The 22,044-nt window shown below is 32.1% G+C and overlaps 1 protein-coding gene across 4 annotated transcripts in view; it reads left to right on the top strand.

Annotated features, from left to right (window-relative positions):
- LOC144845451 (major facilitator superfamily domain-containing protein 12-like) overlaps window positions 1–12,657 on the top strand; it is a 32,257-nt gene extending 19,600 nt beyond the window's left edge. For 3 of the 4 annotated variants that reach the window (XM_078702802.1, XM_078702804.1, XM_078702803.1), the window contains exons 6-12: window positions 1,704–1,868; window positions 1,992–2,084; window positions 2,317–2,409; window positions 2,748–2,915; window positions 4,359–4,453; window positions 10,845–10,966; window positions 11,496–12,657. In XM_078702802.1, coding sequence (XP_078558928.1) covers window positions 1,704–1,868; window positions 1,992–2,084; window positions 2,317–2,409; window positions 2,748–2,915; window positions 4,359–4,453; window positions 10,845–10,966; window positions 11,496–11,599 — 840 coding nt within the window. In that variant the 3' untranslated portion in view covers window positions 11,600–12,657. The remainder of the gene's footprint in view (window positions 1–1,703; window positions 1,869–1,991; window positions 2,085–2,316; window positions 2,410–2,747; window positions 2,916–4,358; window positions 4,454–10,844; window positions 10,967–11,495) is intronic. The other variant, XM_078702805.1, reaches the window with a different exon arrangement.
- Window positions 12,658–22,044: the final 9,387 nt, after the last annotated feature.

Below are 22,044 nucleotides of genomic sequence, written 5' to 3' on the forward strand. Positions count from 1 at the left end.
AAGGATATATACGATTTATGATCCTCGCAGCGGTAGTCATATTAATTACGTACTTAATTTTATGAACGAATTATATTGTATTTTGTGTTTTATAATATATAGTTATTTTTTATTTTATTTTTTATTTGATATATTATTATTTATTTTTTTTAGCCAATGGCTGCTGTTTTGTATATGTGTTTTATACCTAAGTAAATAAATGTGATGCAGTTTCAACCAATTGCGTTCACATATTTACATAGGCTATGTAATATTCATTAATAGTGCTTGAGAATTATAAAATAAAATATCATATGCAAGATTTAACATAAAATGCTGCTCAGGTTCAGATGTTTAGGTCACAGGGTTATACTCAAATTTTGACGAGGATTAAACAAGTATCTAATAAAGTTTTAGTTCAGATTTACGGCGTTAAATTTGTTATCTGACGCAAGGTGTACGGTAATCCATGGCGTTAAAATTCAAGGTGTTCAGACACAACGATCAACATTCGAATGCCTTGCGTTTAAAACACTCTGATCATTAGGTCTAAGCAGATAAAACTAGGCATACATTCATGACAAATGCATTAGTTTACATTGTATTTCTTTATTGTTTCATTTAGTTTAAATTCACGGCAAATGTTATATTAAATATCCTCTCATCCAAAAAAAATATGATATATATAAAATAGTCATACTCAACATACTCCATTATAGCTCCATTGCCACAATATTCATCCCACAATGCCATTCAAAATATTACATTTTTTTGACAAATATTTGTGTTTTTTTTTGTTATAGTAGTAGTAGTACTGTATATATATATTTATAGTTATATATAGTAGTAGTATACAGTATATTGTTATTTGATGATGATTATGGGTCAAATGGTATTCAATCAATACTCCATTTCACACTTACATCATCAAGTGTACAATTTCAGTATATGCCCATTGAATTTTATTCAAGTTATAGATTTGAACGAGTTCAAAAATTTGAATTGAAAAATTTACATTGAAAATAATTTGTAAATCATGGAATACATCTTCCCTCTCTGTTATAAGACTAATTTTTTATATATGTTAAGAGTGTCGTTCATACTTATAATTGTTTTGTTAGCTTTTTCACTTTATTCCTTCTGATATTTCTGTTCAACCTAAATGTCGATCGGCACGTTTTCATCATTCAGATACCTTTAATATTCTGTTTGCTTGTTCGCAGACATTTAACTCATCATATGTTCTGTTATCTCACTTTGGAACTGCAATCTGGTGTTTACTCCAAAACTATTTTATCATTTAAAAACAACCTTTGACAATATTTTAAAGCACCTTTAGTAAATTTAGTGATTTTTGTTTTGTTTGGATTTTTTGTAAGTTAAGTTAGTTAAAGCAGAGGCTGATTAATTAAGCCACTAGCTTTATTACAGCTATGTGGCTATCCGTCCTCTCCAAGAGAGAAACAAAGTTTCATAAATAAAAAATATTATATGCATGTTCATTCTTGTATACACAATGGAAAACTGATCTATAATTGTTCTACTCCTCATTCAAAATTGGAGTTGCGTTTCCTTTGCCTCTCGTTAAAAGTAAGTGTGTAAAAACAAATTATGAATGTTTTATACTCATGCAATGGAACAAATAAATCATTATGTGGAAGATGAAATATTTTATTTTCACTTGGCTTATGTGTATAATATTCATTCTTGTTTCTTTATTGCAGGAATTGTCCTTTTTAGTGGTTGGAATTGGACTAGTATTTTCATGTATATTTCATATAGGAACAAGAGAAAATGCATCAATTGGCAATCGGTCAATCCAGGCAAATAATCAGAGAAGCAAGCCAATGAGATGGAGATGTTGGTTAAAACAGATTCAATTTTATCAGGTCTCATATCTATTAAACATTTAGTATGAATGATCAGCTAAAAAGTGTCAATATAGATACCAAAAGTGTTAAATAGTGCAATAGTTTACATTTTTCATGTAAGTTTTGTTTTCTTTACCATAGGTTGCAATGATATACATGTGTGCCAGGTTGATGGTGAACATTTCTCAGGTTTACATTCCAATGTACCTTCTAGAAACATTGCAATCAAACAAAGTATGTATACATTGTTCTTTTTTATTTCTTACAAAAGGAAAAGAAAAAAATTCAGAAACAAACGAGTGTTATAAACAGTACACTTTCAGTTTTTCCACCAAATCTGGTATTGAATTAGATGTTTTACAATCATGTATTGTACTTCTGATGCATCATTTTCAATGTGTTATAGGTTCTTTATGTGAAAATTCAGAGCACCATATTATAATTTAAATTTTACTTCCTTTTTTAGGATTCAGTTGCTATCATTCCATTAGTCGTGTATGTCAGCAGTTTCCTGGCATCAGTGTTTGTCAAATTTGTTAATGACCATTTGGGTAGGAAGGTATGTATCTAACTTGGTTCACAACAAATATTCAAATGTTATCATCAACACCGATAAACCATTAAATGAAATGTAATTTGATCTAGCCATTTATCCACCTTACAGAAAGAAATTCATTGTACTGTAATCAGATCAGTTTAATCGAACAAAAATCTAGTACAGTGTATTAAATACAAACATACAATATGCCATAATATTTCAGAACATTAATATTTAGATCATTATTGATGGCATATGTTTTCTTCAACAACAAAAATGGTCTTAAATTTACAAGAAATGTTTGTAATGTATGAATTAAAATTCAAAACTTAAACACAGTTTTTCTTATTTTTCTTAAGATAACATATGGTATAGGTGCACTACTTATTCTTGTTGCCTGTGTATGTTTTTATTTTATACACAATGGAAAATACATATATATACCTACAGTACTACTTGGAGTTGGAGGTTCCACTGTTTTAGTGACATCACTGTCGATGACAGCAGACCTTATCAATCTTAATACAGTAAGTTTGTTTTTATTATCTTTCATTATTGTAGAATTTGCTAATTTGACTGTATTCTTGCCCCTCAATAATTAATTAACATATCATGTGTTGTTCGGTATTATTTCCACTGTATGGAAACTGTCTAGTATTGATAATGAATGGTACTATATGAAAGTTCACCTTTTTGTACAAATTTTGAGTATTTTATCTTGTGTGTGGAAAAAAAGACTGGTTGGTGAAGATATAAGAATAAATCAATAAAGATCAATCTATAGAGTGGGGCATCTATAATTGCTGCAGCTCTGCAGTCAAATCCTTCTTCACATTTTTTTAGACGTACCAAAAATGTACTGTGGATATTCAATTAAATATTCTCAGCTGGACTTGCTTGTTTTGAAACAACATTTCACAACATATTCAGAGCGTATCATCAGGCCAAATGGTGATTTTCCGGTGATTTGTCTGTTACTTGTGACGGAGTCGAGAAGCTTTTAAAATTTCTAGTTATTGCCGAATTAAAAGCTTTAGGTGTGAAAAACAGGATTAGATCATTTTTCTCATTCTTTCGTATTGCTATGAAGCAGACAGCAGCTCTAGGCCTAGCCTTCCTTCTACACAAAAAAGTCTAAACTAAGTCGCATTTTAAAAAAAACACAATTCACAGTAGGTGTGTTAAAAAACAAATAATGAATGTTTTATATTCATTTCATGGAGAGAATATTTCAGTCGATCTTTCAAATTAAATTTTCATACAATTCAACTCCAGTCACATTCATTAGTACATCCACCAATGTTTGAGCACAAAAGAAGGGCTCCATCATATATGATTTATTTGTTGGTGCTAACCTTTTCACTGTGTAATAATACTCTAGGTAATAGAATTTAAGGTGAGTATTCTTGTAGGATGAAGTGAAAGTATCAAGAATATCCATGGAATTTTAAGATGTAAGATTCCGCCATTCTCTACCAACCTGACAAAGAGGAAAACCGACTACAAGAGTCTATGGGATGATGTCCAAATCATATTGGATTGTAAGATTAAGAACGATAATTGTATGGTATGTGGGATGCTCAAGATTGACAGATCAGCAACCAGTTTTAAAGTCTTCTTCAACTTGAACATAATATGTGGGTTTACGATCTACAAGACTTGAAGTACAGAAATTAACATAGGGTAAAGCTGATTGAGGCGTATTCAGTTGTTTGGGTGTTTTAATTTTAATTTTACTTCTATTTGAGGTTACCTATCCAAAATAGGTGTTTTCGAACAAGGGTCTAACATTTATTATAGCCGATGGAGTGGAGTTTCAGTTCATCAGAGTCACATGGCAGAATGGAGATTGGTTTTATTGTTTTAGATTTACATGGTATTGCATAAGATTCTGGAATTGATGCTTTAAATGCTAAACTCTCAGATTTATCCAATGACAATGCAAGTAATTTCTACTTTTGTTATTCAAGGAGAGTGGTGCATTTGTGTATGGAGCAATGAGCTTTACAGACAAGTTGTCAAATGGAATTGTAATTGCAGTTATACAACAGTTTCATCCATGCAGGTATTGTTTTCCCTTACAGTGACAAAGTGAACTAAACTGAAATTTATTGTTTTTTTATATCAGAGTATCAATAAGATTTTAGTTATTTAAAAATATTTAACATCAACAGTATAAACATTAACAATTACTCTAGTAGCTAGATCAACTTTCATATGCACTTTTAAGTCCAGAGAATTTGACTTCAGAAATTGGTTTAGAGTGGTCAAACAATCAATTTTGGCTTGGTTACACATTTTGAAAATGTGGTGAAAGGTCAAAAGGTTATGGTGGAAGGTTATAATACCAAACACCAACATGTCCTTAAATCTCAACAACCACTGGTCACAGTAAGGTAATGTCTCAAATTGATCAGTAGGTATACATTTTATATTCAGTCTAATGAGACATTTCAGTCAAAAATGACCCACAACCCAGGGCATGTATGTATCTCCGTAACTACTGGTCGTAGACACTTGAATTTGGTTTTAAATTGTTCGAAATATACATTTTGTTATTTGTTACACATTTTGAAAAATGTTACAAAAGGTCAAAGAGTCGGGGTCAAGGGTTATATGAACAACTATAAATTGCTACTTGTATCTCGGCAACCACTGGTCGCAGCAAGTTATTGTTGGTCTCAAAATGTTCAGAAGGCATGCATTTATATTCAGCCTAATGGGACATTTCAGTCAAAAATACTGGAAATGCCATTTCTGACCTTTGACCCACATACCAGGGCATCTTCATATCGCTGTAAGTACTGGTCCTAGAAACTTAAATTAAAAATAAATCAAATTGTTCGAAATAAACATATTTACATTCATTCTAATAGAAAATGCGGTTAAAACTGATGACCAGAAATACTATTAATTACTAATGTTATTGTTTCAAACAAAAAACTTATCCTTGGACAGTAATGTTATGCAATAACTTCAAGATTCAAGATTCAAGAAATGTTATTTGTCCATAAAAATGGAAATTCACTTTGCTTGGTAGATTAAAAACAACAATATTGCAACAATTTATGCTTTAAATTGTTTCATTATAGGATTGAAAACAAATCCTTTACTGTTTGTAATTGTATTTTTGCTTATAATAATGCTAGAAAGTATTGTTGACCCCCGAGGACGATCAAACATTTTGATTGAAACGTCCAGCCCAGCAGAATTCTTTTCAGAATGCTAGAAGTAACTTACCAAATTTAATCTAATAAATGGCCCGGGCATTTATTGGTCAGAAGGGTTTTTAGGAGAGCATTTATTTTTTGTTTTTGTTGGTGTAATATGGTAACATGTATAATCAAATAAATACTACCTACAGCAGATATATAAAAATACAGCACAATTAATATCAAAAAGTGATACAAAATGCTTGGTAAATTGTAGATTATGGTAGTCATTGAAATGTGCTCTACAGCTCACTATGTCGGTCGGTTGGTCGGTAAACACTAACTCAAATTTGAGCATGCGACTGCAGACATATATATGGCCTTATTTGTGCATGCATGTGGCGGGGAGTTTAAATCGAAGGGAGGGGTGAGCATTTATTCGAGGGTGGCTTATATTCAATGCGGGTGTTTATTTGAATAAATACTCTAATTTTAATAATGATATATATAATTCGTTTCTCACTATTAAAAGGTACTTTAGATGCATTTTCCTCTTTTTGCTTCTGTAACAAAATGTTTCTGTCTTTTAGAATAAAAGTGACACTGTCACAGGCTCCATTTAACGAATCCTCTCCAGGTGCCAGTATAATGATATAAAACAAAGACACATCATTATCCTGAGATACTATATGAGACACGATTACACAATTGTTCATATGGATCTTCATTCTATCATCTGTTTGTTTGTGACTACAATTTGTCAACCATCAACACTGTCTTTTGCATATATATATGCCAATACATAGTTTCATTACTATTGTACAATATGTCCAGCTTTCCTGAAAACACCCTTGTGTACTGTAGTGTGTTGTAGTATGATTTTATCATGATCTATAACATGATTTTAAAATACACTTCTGATGCTTTTATTGTCAATGCATTTAGTACTTAAAAAGTAAAAAAACCTAAGTTTCTAGTGGTATTGATAATAGATCTCCAGAAATATATATTGTTTTATTATGTACACTGGGAACAGACGTGTATATGTATAATTTGTCGGTGACATTCAAAAATATTATACAACAGTGTCATACAGAATGATGACAATTAATTGGTCTATTATAGTACCTTTTAACCTTTTCAATATCATGATTGTACTTGCACCCGGATAGAAGGAGGTATTTAATCAGTTATTCTTATTACGATTTTAATTGTGTTGTATTTTTTTATATCTAGGGTGTATTTATTTGATTATACATGTTACCATATTACACTAAAAAAAAATAAACGCCTCCACCGTATAAACACCCCTCCCCCTAAACACCCCTCCCCCTAAACACCCCTGTGAACAATAAATGCCCGGGGCCTTTATTCTGATAAATACGGTAAGTTACTTCTAGCATTCTGAAAAGAACTGTTGAGTTTGACGTTTCTATCGATGTTTGATCGTCCTCAGGGTTCAACAATATTTTCTAGCATTATTATAAGCAAAAGTACAATTACAAACAGTAAATGATTTGTTGTAATTCCTATAATGAAACCATTTAAAGCATCAGTTATTACATAACATTTATATAAGAATAAGTTGTATGGAGGTATGTTTTTTGTTTGAAACATTAGTAATTAATAGTATTTCTGATCATCTTTTCACTAAATTTTCTGTTAGAATGAATGTAAATATGTTTATTTCCAACAATTTGATACCAAATTTAAGTTTTTACGATGCCTTCTCAACATTTTGAGACCAGTGGTTGCAGAGATACAAGTACCTATTTGTGTTTGTTCATATAACCCTTGACCCTGACCCTTTGACATTTTGTAAAATTTTTCAAAATGTGCAACAAATAACAAAATGTATATTGCGAACAATTTAAGACCTAATTTAAGTGTCTACGACCAATAGTAACGGAGATACATACATGCCCTGAGTAGTGGGTCAAAAAATTTAGAAATGGCATTTTCGGTCATTTTCGACTACAATTTCCCATTAGACTGAATATAAATATATACCTACTGATCAATTTGAGACCAAAATTACCTTACTGTGACCAGTGGTTGTCGAGATTTAAGGACCTATTGGTGTTTGGTATTATAACCTTTCACCCTGACCTTTTGACCTTTTGCCACATTTTCAAAATGTGTAACCAAGACAAACATGATTGTTTGACCATCCTAAACCAATTTCTGAAGTCAAATTCTCTGGACCTCAAAGTGCATACGAAAGTTGATCTAGCTACTAGAGTATATGTACAGTATAAAAAAACACAAGGAAAACAAAATAAAAAAATTAATAATAAAAAAACTACAAAGTACCATATTTACAAAGCAACAACATAGGAGAGAAACAGAATATAACTATTAAAAGGTTTTGTATTACAGTAAATAAAAATATGCTTATGATGTTTGTGGTCAAGCATATGTGAAGGAAAAAGGAAAAACAAATGAAAAGACTGAAAAAAAAACATTCTTACATTATACAGTAAAAGAAATAACCTGAGAAAAGTACAAAATTTAGTTGAGAAGGAATTGTATTGATAGATAATTACTTTCTAATTCATATTTATCATAGGCTAATTTAATTGCTAATTGATTTCAAGATTTGACATCAAGGAATAAATGACCAACCATTTTTACAACTTATTTTGAAAGCTAATGAGTTGTAGATATGAATTCATGTAACTTGTTGCTTGACAAGTTGTCTGACATCATCATATGGCCACTCTATTGGAAAAAATGGATTTTTGTCATTCGCATTTTCTAGCAGACATGCATGTGGCGTTTTTGGTGTTGTGCAGATAACTAACTCGTCAAAGTGACGAGTTCAAATCTAGTTCAGTTTTCATGTTATTAGCCACTAGCCATTCGGAGTATTCTAGATTGTTACACATGTATTCCAGTCGGTAACTAACAGCCGAGCAATCTGTCGGCAAGTAGTGATCAACAACCAACATTATGTATTTAACAACCATTTCCTACAAACACGGGTTAATAAAAAGTGCACAATAATTTTATACTGATAATAGGCATAACCTATTTTCAGTATACTCCCTGAGAACTGTTCATCTGGTTTGTTGTCGCCAACTCTAGAGTGTATTTTGCCCACAATGGCACCATTTGCCTCTTCAGAGAAGTTATTAACGTTTTAGTCGTTGTATGATGTACAAAATGGATATTCAAACCAAAATCCTCTTTGATTATGTATAACATAACATATCGTTTGGCGTATTTAAATTCAGGAGTTATAATCACTACATTTCTGTTTTCTTCATGAATGTCAGTGAAAATGAATTGACACCTATGAAGAAAAATGTAATATTTATTTATAATCTATAAAATACAAATAAAAGAAAATTAAGAAAGCAAATTAATTGTTTGATTACATACATGATTACTCGAATCCAAAAATAGTATTTTTTAGATAAGGATTGTTTATTTATTCCATTTCTTTTCATTTTTTTTCTTTTCTTTCCCTTTCCTTTTCTTTCTTTCCTTTACATTACATTTCATTTTATTTTATTATTTTGCCACACACACATATTATCTAAGTTGAACCTTAAATCCTACCTTTTCGAAATCTTTATTGATGTCTCACTGCCTGTCGATGAAGTTCCATCTTGATATTTCCAAGGATACCAAATATTATCGAGTACATAATCTCTGTAGTTACATTTGTGAGAAGGATGCTCTTTAAATGGGCAATACAAATGTGTAATCGCAGGTTCAGGTGAATTACATGCATTAGGAAGTTTAATATCAAGAGCAATATCTCCTTTATATCCGGCCCCACGAGCTGATGACACTTGAAATGTAAACTGTAAGCAAATAATACTATTCATATTAGCTGGTAATATTTAATCTAATTAACTGATAACACATCGTACAGTTTATATCCCATTAATGATTTATCAGTCGAAATAAGTTCTAAATAAACACTTTTAAGCATTTAATAAATAAGGCAATAATATCAAAATACATATGAGTATTTACCTTGATCAGTTCATTGAACACTCCCTTATTATTGATATCAATAGCGCCAAGCGACCATTCCGAGGTAGGTGTACTAGTTTTATACGATAGATGCATGTCTGATAATCGATATTTACCTCGAACCGTCAAACTACCTATTTCCTCGTCGTACATGTGATACCAAAACTTAAGGCACATTGGACCATTTATATGTCTAATATACGGTGTGCTGATAGAGGTGACTCCTCATGCTCTTCCTCCAAGCGATGCTTCAACTTATATATAATGGCCTTTAACAAGTACAAATTTATAATTTATAATTAATTGGAGTGCAATATCGTACGCTTTGAACATGTCTATATATAGGGTGCCATCTATATCGTCACACAATACCGGTACAAAATTACTAGTACTACGGCAAGTACTAGGCTAGCTTGGCCTAATTAATATTTTTAAATTAAGAAATTAATGGTTACTGGATAATTGTACTAAAAAAATGTTATTTAATATATTAAGTAATACAGGAACCATTGGTAAAGTTGTGTTATTTTAATTATAAAAAGGATGCCCCCTCTCACACTATATCGGTATTACTACCGGCATTTTCCAAAATTGAATCAATAGTTTATAGTTGTTTATATAATATATATTATATAATATTATATAATATATATTCATAATTGTAGTAATAATAATCATAGAAGAATTCATGGCAGTTAACAGTAACTGTATGTTGGAGAAGCTACTCAAATGTTACTGTTTAGTTTTTAAAATCTTTTAAATCTTAAATAAATACCACAAAAATGTAAAAATGGAACATTTCGTTATAAAAAATTCTGGGCTGAAAACGACTCGTATCTACTAAAGACATATACTATAAAAAAAAATTAAATAACCTCACTTAATTTTTATTTTCATTTGTTTTTTAATGTAACTCATTTAAATCTCTTTGTATAATTAATTTATGTATTCTTATGTCATTTTAACTAATTTGCTACCTTTGTAATTATATATAAATTATTGATATTGTTGTAGCAAGAGCAGTTAATTCTGTTCAGCCTATGCCTATTGCTTGCTTCTGGCAAGATTGTGCTTGATATAACATGTCAATTAAATAGTATTATTATCACTGAATTTCTATTCAAAATGCATTAAAGAAAAGTGGAATTCCAAAAGATTTGAAAGTGAGTATTGGACGTAACATTGCAGATTCTATGGCCCACCGAACACCGTTCTTCCTACTCCTTTCTAACAATGGTAGTGTTCATTATGAATGGTATGATCTGGTTGGTTAATGTTCACTCTCAAACACATTTATTACAAATCTTTTACCTTTAGGACTTGTTGTGACAAATGTGGAAGGTTTTACAGAGAAATTTTATCATTTGTACCAGGAGCTGCAGCCATCGTTTCACTAGTGGTTTTACTTACATTAATTCCTGTAAACATTGGCAAAAGAGGTAAATATTGAATTTGAATGTCTAATATTACACCGTACCATTGGGTATTAAACCTACATTAGTGCAAAATAATTTTTAAATAATCTATGGAAAACTATACTATTTTAAGTTATTATTTTGCATCAATATTACAGTAAAGATATTTTTAATTTGCAAATGGCTGTTATATGATATATAATTGAAATAAAATAAGATAAAATAGAATAAATACATAAACAAGAAAAACACACTTCAATATCATCACAATGATCATTTAAAATCTTTTTAGTCTGCCAGATTAATTATTTGATGCCAAAATTACTAAATACAAAATTATGCCTATTTATATTAAGAATGAGTAACCATTTTGTTTATTCTAATTTTTCAATTTTCTTAATTCTGACAGCCACCCAGTACAAAAATTCTTCTTTGTAATGGTCTTGACAATCAAAATCTATGGAAAAGAGACATTGCGAGGTTAAGGAGAAAACTATCTTGGCATATTTTTTAATTTTTGTCATACTAATAATTTAAGTTCTTTTTTTTAAAGATAATATTGTAGCATTAGAAGACAATGAAGATGAAAGAAAGGCACTACTTGCTTGTGCACAAGAAACAAATGCTTACATTGATGAAGATCCTGCCAGAACTTAGTTCATATAAAGATAATAATGTGGAATTAGGTGTACACTTCATTGTTGTGATCTATTTTAAATCATAAATCGTGCATTATAGAACACATATTTTTTAAAATTGCGCGTATATAATAAGAAATTGTTTGTAAATGTTTAATTACTAATACACTGCAACTGCAACTTGCAAACAATGTCTTATTTTAAGGATTAGAAACAATTATTCACATTTTCTATATTTATATTCATTTAGTATGATATAAAAGCAAATAATTTCCATATGTTCAGACATTCCAACCATAGTCATTCGATAGCGAGACATCCTTAATGTTAATTTGGCATTTTTCACACCAGTACAGTAGGTCACAGAAAACTGACTTCATTCAATATGCGCAAAATGTTGACATGGTTTGGGGGATACCCTGGTGTACTAGTTCACACACACACTATCGTGGACAGACGTAATGTCGCCGTAATTGGCTGCCGATGACACGTCGTGACCCTTAGGGGAGAAGAATGTTGTTGAAAAGGTCCAAGTCCACAGCGCTCTGATCTTCATGAAATAGCGCATTACATTACATTTTTTTTTCTGATGTTCTTAAATTAATTAGAACTAAGTTTTTTTCCCATTACATTCAAGTAAATACCACTGTACAGTATGTAAGCAAATAATTGTGTTCAACCATGTGAACATTTCAAATGTTTTTTGATCAAAAAGTAAATCTGCAAAGATGCAAGATTTGTAGGTAGATGCAAGTGAGTGCCCAGGGCCCCACCATGGTTGGCTGAGGTTCTTTTTAAAAATATAAGGGCTAGATCCCCGGAATTTGCATTTTTATTCAATACGTACGTTATTATTTATCTGAGTTATTTATTTTATGAAAGTTTATAAAGTATTGCTGTTGTTTTTAAAAGATATAATAGTTTGTGGTATAATGACACAGGTACAGGTGATTTTATTTTTTTATAATACCATGCCATCAAATATTTATACCTGTGTGGTCAAATATCCTAGCCATATCATACAGCATACAGAATAATATATAATTATGATATCTATAATAAACATAATAAATTATACTGTGGTTTCTTCTAATTTTATTATTTAATAAAATGACAATTTTAGCATTATCAAAAGAACTTTTAGAATATTATATATACAGTATTTTTGTTTTCAAAAACTATGTCCTTGGTTTTACAGATGGTTTTGGTAACTAAATTTACATGCATAGTATAATCTGAATTTACAACTCCTTGGTACACGAACTAATACAATTTCGAATTTCTTTTTAAATTGAAAACCAACAAGTTAAAAATAGCATTGTCCGGTTCTTTTTTCGCGCCGCGTCTCTAGGCAGCTATATTCCTAGAGGACATAATTAATAAGAAGCTTTATCAACACGAAATCTATATATCTACGGCTGACATTTTTGGAATTTTGTAAACTCGACTAATGTATAGGTCCAAGCTGCTGGACCCCAAAAAACGTCTGGGAAAAGAGAGTCTATGAGGGCTCACGGTTGAACGATTTTTTATTCTCCCCCTTTGATTGGTTGACGCGAATCACCACACTGCGGAAGAATTTTCTCACGTGTGCCGTGAAGTCACGTTTTCTCTGACACACACGTCGGGAAAATATTGAAATTCTTTGAATGAGGTTGCATAAACACTCTTTTATTTAATAAACATGTAATATCATATTTTATTGAATTTTACAATGTTGATATACAAAATATATTTACTAAAAACCGTTTTTTTTTTTTATTAAGGTCATACAATTGCCTACTGAGGGCGCAATTTATTTACTTCGTTCGTGGCTAAACACGATTATTTTCGGCGATGTTTTGGACCCTATATTTCGAAAACTACAGTCAGATTTTCACAATTCTTTATTATAATATTGATACATAATATTAACAGGCAACTTTTAATGTTGCATCGTTATCCCTACGTAATAGGCCTATAGACTAGTGGGTCGGGTGCATTGTTTTTTCCTATTAGGTTAAGGCAGATACTATATAGGGCGTGCATATATCATGAATATTCATGATGCATGCCTGAGCTCATGACGTCATACTTGCAAAACACACTGTCTGATGCACGTTCGCAGAATAGTGGCCAAAAATCTGGCATAATTATGCTATCTGGCATAATTTTGACCAATCTGACATCTGGCATTTATGCTAGATATAATTTTAAAAATCTAGTATAATCTGCCATAATTTGATAAACCCAATTCCACAGCATATTTACCACGATTTAGCATATTATCTGGCATATTTTCAATAAAAAAACTAGCATAATTTGTACTCAATCTAGCATAATTTAGCCTAAAACCTGATTTTTGTTTGCTTCTCACTTTTGTGGTACATAAAACAAACATACCTGTATAATCACAATTGATTCTAATGGTTATGTGTAAGTTTTACTTAATTCATTTAATATGTACATTGTTGGATGTCAACAAATAAATATTTATAAACATAAGCAACATAGGCCTAAATACAATTATTATAAAGTTTTTGTTTTATTTATTTTATTTTTGCATTAACAGCCAGTTCCAAATATATAGGGATTAATTCATGTTATGTCAGAAAGTACAATGTATTAGACTACTAGTTGGGGAGCCAGAACTGCACCCTCTAGCAAACTATTCCAACAATGTGTTTTTGCTTCCTTATATCAATACAAATCAATTTTTTGCTGTTGACCGAAAAAAAATTGGGATGCTTGGTCAGTACAGGGGCCAAAATTTCAATATGGTCAAAGTTAAGACTGTGCGACTTGGTAACTACTGGGTGTATTGGAATACTTGTTATACTATATTTCTATTCACTCTAATGGGAAACTTTTGCCAAAAGTGGACGGAAACCCCTTTCTGACCACTGGTCAAGAAATTGGCCATATGAATATCTCAGCAACCACCGGTCAGAAAAGTGATAATTGTGGTCTCAAATTACTCGCAAAGTATATGTTTATATTTGTTCTAATATAATAAAAATCATAAAACTGTCAATAAACCCCTAATTTTGACCTTTGACATATAGCCGGCACAAGCATTTATGGTTTAGAGCACACTTTTCATATCTCAGAAATTGTTGAGCGGATATGGTCGTCGTTGGTGTCACAATACTCAGAAGATACATATTTCTATTCACTTTAATGGACAAATTTTGAAAAAAATGACCGTGAAACTTTATTTTTGACCATTGGTCAAGAAAATAGCCATATCAATATCTCAGCAACCACTAGTCAAACAGTTATAATTTTAATCTCAAATTATTCGCAATATATATATTTATATTTTCTCTAATACAACAGAAATACACAAAATGTTAAAAAATACCTTATTTTGACATTTAACCTATAGCTGGTACAAACATTTTTGCGTGGAGCACACTTACATTTTTAATAACTAGCGAATATTGTCTTGCTTAATCAGTGACTGTTGAGTGTGGTACCGTAAATCTTCTAATTGTAACCCTGGGTTATTATTCTTTAATTGTTTTTTAGGGTGGATTACTATTATAAGTGGGGTTACTATTAGAGTAGTGGGTTACTATTACTAATATTAAATTAGGCACCTGAAAATAGTAAACCCACCCTCAACTTTTCGGTCAGCAACTCATAGAAAAAGAATAAAACAGTACGAATAAACAAATTTGGTTGAACTCTAACTTATTTTATAAACTCAAAAACACTCAATAAGTCCTCCTTTTTGTTGAAATCACTAATTTATAATAATTTATAACTAATATTAATTAAAAAGCTTACCATGTTTGCACAATAAACCTTAAAGATGTATTGTCCCTTAAACACAAAAAAATGAAGGTCAAAATATTCTAAATTTAAATTGGGCATATATCAGTAATATTAAAGTTATTCACTTTAAGTCGAAAATTCGAGTCAAAAACAACAATTTTACGTAATTAAAAGCTAAATTAATTTGATTACATTTCGTCTTGAAAATCGTGGCGAGCGAAAGTAAACAAAGATTTCAAACCATGAGTATACATTATGCATGATGCTAATTAGGATTGAGAAGGTGTTTTCACACAGATCGCGAGGAAGTTTTATGAGTATGCATACAGAGTAGCCAAATAAGCGCGTTGCATTATGAGATATGTTTTGATCGAAAACTTTGACTGGAAGTCAAAGTTATTTTTGGAACCAAAAAACGTCTGTATTTCAGTTAAATTTTTTTTTTTCCGACTAATTTTTGGTGAAAGTTAATAACTATTATGATACTTCAAAATGACCCACTTTTTTTCGAAATCTTTTATTTTTTATTTTTTTGGAATTTGACAAAGGGACAATACATCTTTAAACTTCATACTACTCAGTATTAATATGTGATTTTAAGTAAAACTAAAAATTAATAATTTAACAAGAACTTAGGTTTGTTTTGTTCAGATGTTCCAATGTTTCACTCCATTACAATAAGCTGTTTGATGCAGCATACTTAGACATATTGAATCTTTTAATACAAATAAACAAAAATATGTAAATTAGTTGCATAGTAATCTTTATTCACAAACCTATATTTAGGATACTAGTTTTAATTAATGTAGTATGATGGTTTACTATGCAATATTCATTCATTTATTCTTAAATTATTAGTAAATCCAACAAAAAGGAGGATGAGTAAATAACAATAATTATTATTACATAACATAGTCATACTGTAACGGTTTACTTTGATTTGTCTTTAGATTTTCATAATTTTAAACACAAGCAAGAAAGAAACTGGGTACAGTTTTAAATTGAAATATTGCGAGTGTTTAAATTTGGTATTATAGCATAATGATTTGGGCAGTCTATGTGTGTGGAGACGGCGTGACTTTCCCTATCCATAAATTAAAAGTATACAGTACAAATCAACAACATTAGTGTTACAGAATTGAGAAGTGTGATACGATTGTATTAACTAAAAGGTCCATGTTTCCATTTTCTTACCTCAGCCCCAACCATGATGGGACTGAGGTGGTGCAGAAGACCCCTCACTTAACCGCCCCTACCATTGAAATTGGCTCGACCTCCTATGTGTATATTTCAGATTCAAATATCTTGTTAAGGTTTTATACAATTGACTCCAAGCTGGAACATTGATACTTAATTTCTGGTCAACTATAGGTCCATATTTTCAAAAAATTATCTTTACTCAATCCCAACACGATGGGGGCTGAGGTTGAGAATTCCCTCCTAATCGCCACCGCTTCCACTGAAAACTATCATCCACATATCCAGTGTATTTAAATTTAACACATACAAATTAATCGTAATTGGTTGGTCCATCAAAGGCTTCCAACTTCGAACCCTTCTATAAGAACTAGTTTACGAGCCTTGAGTAGCCTACCGTATGGTGTATCAAGGGCAGTGTGTTTCAATTTATCATGTATACCTGAAAAGAAAGGCTCCACTTTTTCATAACTTGTTATTTCGTTTTTAAACATATTCATTCCAAGTATTTTGAGACCAAAACTATCACTTTGTGACCTGGTTGCTAAATATTTCTATGGCTATTTTCTTGATCAGTGGTCATGATATGTCTTTTGGCACTTGTTCATTAGAGTGATATCAATATGAGTGTATTTTGATATTAAGCAAAGACAACATTCGCTAGTTATTAAGAATGTAAGTGTGCTCATTAAGGCAAAAATGAGTTAAATGTCAAAATAAGGTGTTGTTTAACATTTTGTGTATTTCTGTTGTATTAGTGCAAATATAAATATATATTTTGCGAGTAATTTGAGATATGGATATGGCTATGATTTCACATTCATTTTTGGCACAAGTTGTCCATTAAAGTAAATAGAAATATGTATCTTCTGAGTATTTTGACACCAACTACGACCATATCCGCCCAACAATTTCTCAGATATGAAAAGTGTGCTCCAAGCCAAAAATGTTTGTGCCAGCTATATGTCAAAGGTCAAAATTAGGGGTTTATTGACAGTTTTGTGATTTTTATTACATTAGAACAAATATATATATATATTGCAAGTAATTGGAGACCTCAATTATCGCTGGACCAGTTGTCAGAAAAGGGGTTTCCGTCCAATTTTGGCAAAAGTTGCCCATTAGAGTGAATATAAATATGGGTCTTCTGAGTAGTTTGGTACAAAAAATATTCCAATACACCCAGTAGTTACCAAGATAGTCTTAACTTTGACCATATTGACATTTTGGCCCCTGTACTGACCAAGTATCCCAATTTGCTTTGACCAATAGCAAAAAATTGATTTGGTATTGATATAAGGAAGCAAAAAAACATTTTTAACATAGTTTGCTAGAGGGTGCAGGTAACCCCTTTCTGGCTTCCCAACTATGTAGCATAGGTTGGTAGCCTTGGGTGAAATTACGGGACTCACTTATATTCTATTTTTTACATGATGACGTCATTAAAATCAAACACGGAGATGACAAATTTCGGAAGATAATTGAGCAAGAACATATTGCAATTTGGAAGAAAATTCAACACGTAGGAGGGAGATGCGGGCTCTTACATGTGTAGAACTATTAAATTTACCTGGCCATATGATGATGTTACAACATCGCAATTTTTACATGAATTCATATCGCCAATTTAATTGCTTCTATAAAGCATCACAGGTCACAGTTAATTCTGAGAAGCTGTAACGGGTTCAAATATACAAGCGACCTACGTTATTTAGTTCATATTGAGAGAAAATCTGGCACGGATAAAAAGCCAAATGCGCTCTTGAATGTGACGATCTATGACGAAAGAGTAAAAACTCAGTGGCCATATATGATGATCATGTTTTACGCCAAATTTGAATTCATATATAAGTGATTTACCAGGGGCGGACGCAGGGGTGTTTCCCTTAATTTCATACTAAATGTTTTTTTTCTGCCACTAAATTGAAATTTAGATCCCATTTCATCAAATATAATAATATAATAGAAGTCCAGGGTTGGAAGAGGCTATATCTAAATTGACAGATTGCACGTAATAAAACATACAACAATACCGCGCACAATTTACCGGCGGTCAACGTATTTTTAATTTTTTTAATTTTTTGTAGAAATGTTTCTGATTTCTCAGAATTTCTGACTATTTGGATTGCTTGTTTGAGTCATGAGAAAGTACAAAGGCCACTACACACTGTGTTCGTGGAAAACCCCGTCATATGTGTCGTTGATTTGAATTGTCCATATTGCATTTTGCCGGGGATTCCCATCATTTAAGTATTTCCGTAGTACCCGATTTATCTTCATTTTCCTATACGTCCGTAATATTGGGCTGAATCTCCGTAGTAATTACGGGCGTTCCGAACTTTGAAATAACAGTGTTTAATTGCTTCTTTCTGCAAATTTCGTTCATATTTTCTGTTCTGTAGTGTGGTTTACGCAGCACTGTTGTACAGTTTATAGTGGATAAAAGGATAAATGTTTTGGAAATTGTGGTTTTACTGACTTATTTAGCATTTATTTCAAAATAATCCAATTTAACGTTTTTCTCAATGTATTTATAGCAGCAACTTAATATTTTTTGTCTAACTTTTTTAAATTATTAATTGATTAGAATTTCTAGAATGTATTACTCTTTCCTACATCAGGAATCATCTCAATTCAAGTTAGTTCTTTAAAATAAGTTCCATGCACTGACAGTACAGTGGAAAATCAGGATCTAACACAGCTAAAGCCACAGCCATAGCAGAGATAATCAACACATGTGCCAGGGAAATAGCTGGAAAGAAAGTGCAGAAGAAAGAGGAGAAGCTTTCTGCTACCACTCCGAATCTTCTTGAGAAAAGGAGAAATATGAAACACAAGACTTCTGTGCAGAAAATAGAGTACTCAGAAGTTTGTGAAACCATCAGGAAGGGATAAGTCAGAGATAAGAGAATACAATGTCAGAAAGATCCAACAAACCTTAGAAGACAAAAGAAGCTATAAAAAGACAAAACAAAGGCTATCACTGGGATGGTCACAGATGGTTGCACTCCAGAGGCTGGATGGCACAATCATAAATGACCGTGAGAAGATTGTCTCAAGAGTAGGAATTTTACCAAGGCCTTAACAGCAGCAAGACCACATTAGTAAATCCCAATATTGACAGCACCAATGATGCCAATATACCACTAATTGATGCTGATGAAATAGACAATGCCTTGAAAAAATGAGGAAAAGGAAAGCACCAGGGGCCGGGATGATGAGATACTAACCGAAACATTAAAGATGGGTGGAGACATAATTAAAGTTCAATTAGCTGATCTCTTCATGCAATGTCTTCGGGAGGGCAGTGTACTGGATAATTGGTGATGCAATGCTTCTTCACAAAAAATTGAGCAGCACTGACTTAGGCAACTACCGACCTATAAGTCTTCTATCTAACATATACAAGTTGTTTTTGACAAACAGGCTCACACACACATTGGATTTCAACCAACCAAGAGAACAAGCAGGATTTAGAAGCGGATATTCTACCACTGATCATCTACACACTGTCAACCAGCTTATAGAGACAGCAATTGAATATCAGCTACCTATTTGCTGGGCTTTTATAGATTATGAAAAAGCTTTCGACAGCATTGGAATCCCTGCTGTTCTACAGGCACTAAGTGACCAAGGAATAGATGGAGTATATGTCAACGTTATCAAAGATATATACAGCAACTATTAAACTCCACACAGAGAGCAACAACATCTACATCCAGAGAGGGGTACGACAAGGAGACCAAGATCTTTAATGCAGCCTTGGAAACCATCGTACGCAAGCTCGACTGGGAAGAAAATGGTATTAACATCAATGGTGAGAGATTAAGCAACCTGAGATTTCAGATGATATTGTTATCTTTGCTGAAAGACCTGATGATCTAGAATCCATGTTAGAAGATCTAACAATGGAAGCAACCAAGTGACCATGCAGTGGGTACGGTCGACAATGGCTAATGATGATGATGATATTGATGATTACTCTTACCGGGAGTACCTTCGTCGGGAACTTCCTCTGACGTTCGCATTGAACTAAAAAATGTAATCCTATTGTTAGCCGCGTGTGTTTAGTCGGCGGAAAAATAGGCAGTATTACTGTTTGCTATTGTGCCATTTCTGGCGAACTAGAGGTGCCATTTATCGTGAATTTTACGTGCAAGTACCATTTTCGGTCATCTAGGTGTGTCATTTAACAAAATTCGCTTCGCCACAGGCCCGACCATCGGGTCACATAATCATTCTGAGGAGCTAAATATTTTTACACAAATATTAATTTGCATTTAATTGCCGATTCAAGCGGATTGCATTTGACAATGATAGTTGGACGTGCACGTATTTCACATTGATTTCATGGAAATAAAAGGACTTCTTCACGTTGTTTTCACAGAGAGTTTACAGTTAGTAAAATGCATATCTTCGAAACTTTATCTGCACACATTTTATGTTTCCAATCCCTAATCTTAATGTCGAGAAAAGCCGACAATTCAAAACTCCATCCTGCCATATAAATGTTGAGAAAAGCCGACAATGCAAAACTCCATCCTGTCAACAATGTCGAGAAAAGCCGACAATGCAAAACTCCATCCTGCCACCAATATCGAGAAAAGCCGACGATGTCGGTTTTTTTTTATAAAATAAAGGCGCTTATGTAGTGGTTGTAAAAATTCAGTTCTTTGAACTACTGCTTAAAAATACCATGGTCCATGAAAATACTATAGGACTAAACCATATAGTCAGGTGGCAGGAGGGTTATCACCACCCGAAAGGGGACAAATTACCATCGAACTTTTCTAGACCAGAATTTTACGTAGATTACGAATATGGAAAGTAATCGATCACGATAGGAAGCGTTTTCGAGATATAAGGCTCAAAGTTCAAAATTGACCGATTACAACAATGTATTATGTATATGTATCTATATATAAATTTACGTAAGGGCAAAATTCGGTAAATCGCGCGTTATTTCAAGAATGTTTACTCGATGGTATATAAAGTTGGTTCGTACTTTCTGATTTTAACCACCTGATGTAACCCTGTTTACCAATCAAATTGAGTTCGATAATTAGTTATTGACAATTAAAACGTGATTAGGTTCAACGATTTGCTCCAAATAGAGGTGTTTTCCGATCGTGGTATAGACTGTCTAATGGATGTCCATCTTGAAAATACCCGCACACAATAATACGAGGATGCTTCGCATTTTCCTATCTCCTCCTACAATAATTGTTTTTAATGGCTGAAAACCGGTTGAATCAGCTCGATTACAGCATCATAATGTTGAAGACAGGCCGATTTTCTTTAAAAAATACTATTTTGATAGACTTAATATACGTTTATACAATTGTATTGATTTGCGAGGAATGAAACATTCCAAGCTTCAAATTCCTCGGTAAATAGAGGGCGCATTATTTCGACAAAAAATGCTTAGATTAGAAATAGTGAGTGTCGGGTTTGTATACAGAACAGTAAACTAAATCAACACTAAGAATGGCTTCTTTCGGATAATTT

The sequence above is a fragment of the Antedon bifida genome, chromosome 6 (assembly GCF_963402885.1).
Source record: "Antedon bifida chromosome 6, ecAntBifi1.1, whole genome shotgun sequence".
NCBI lineage: Eukaryota > Metazoa > Echinodermata > Crinoidea > Comatulida > Antedonidae > Antedon > Antedon bifida.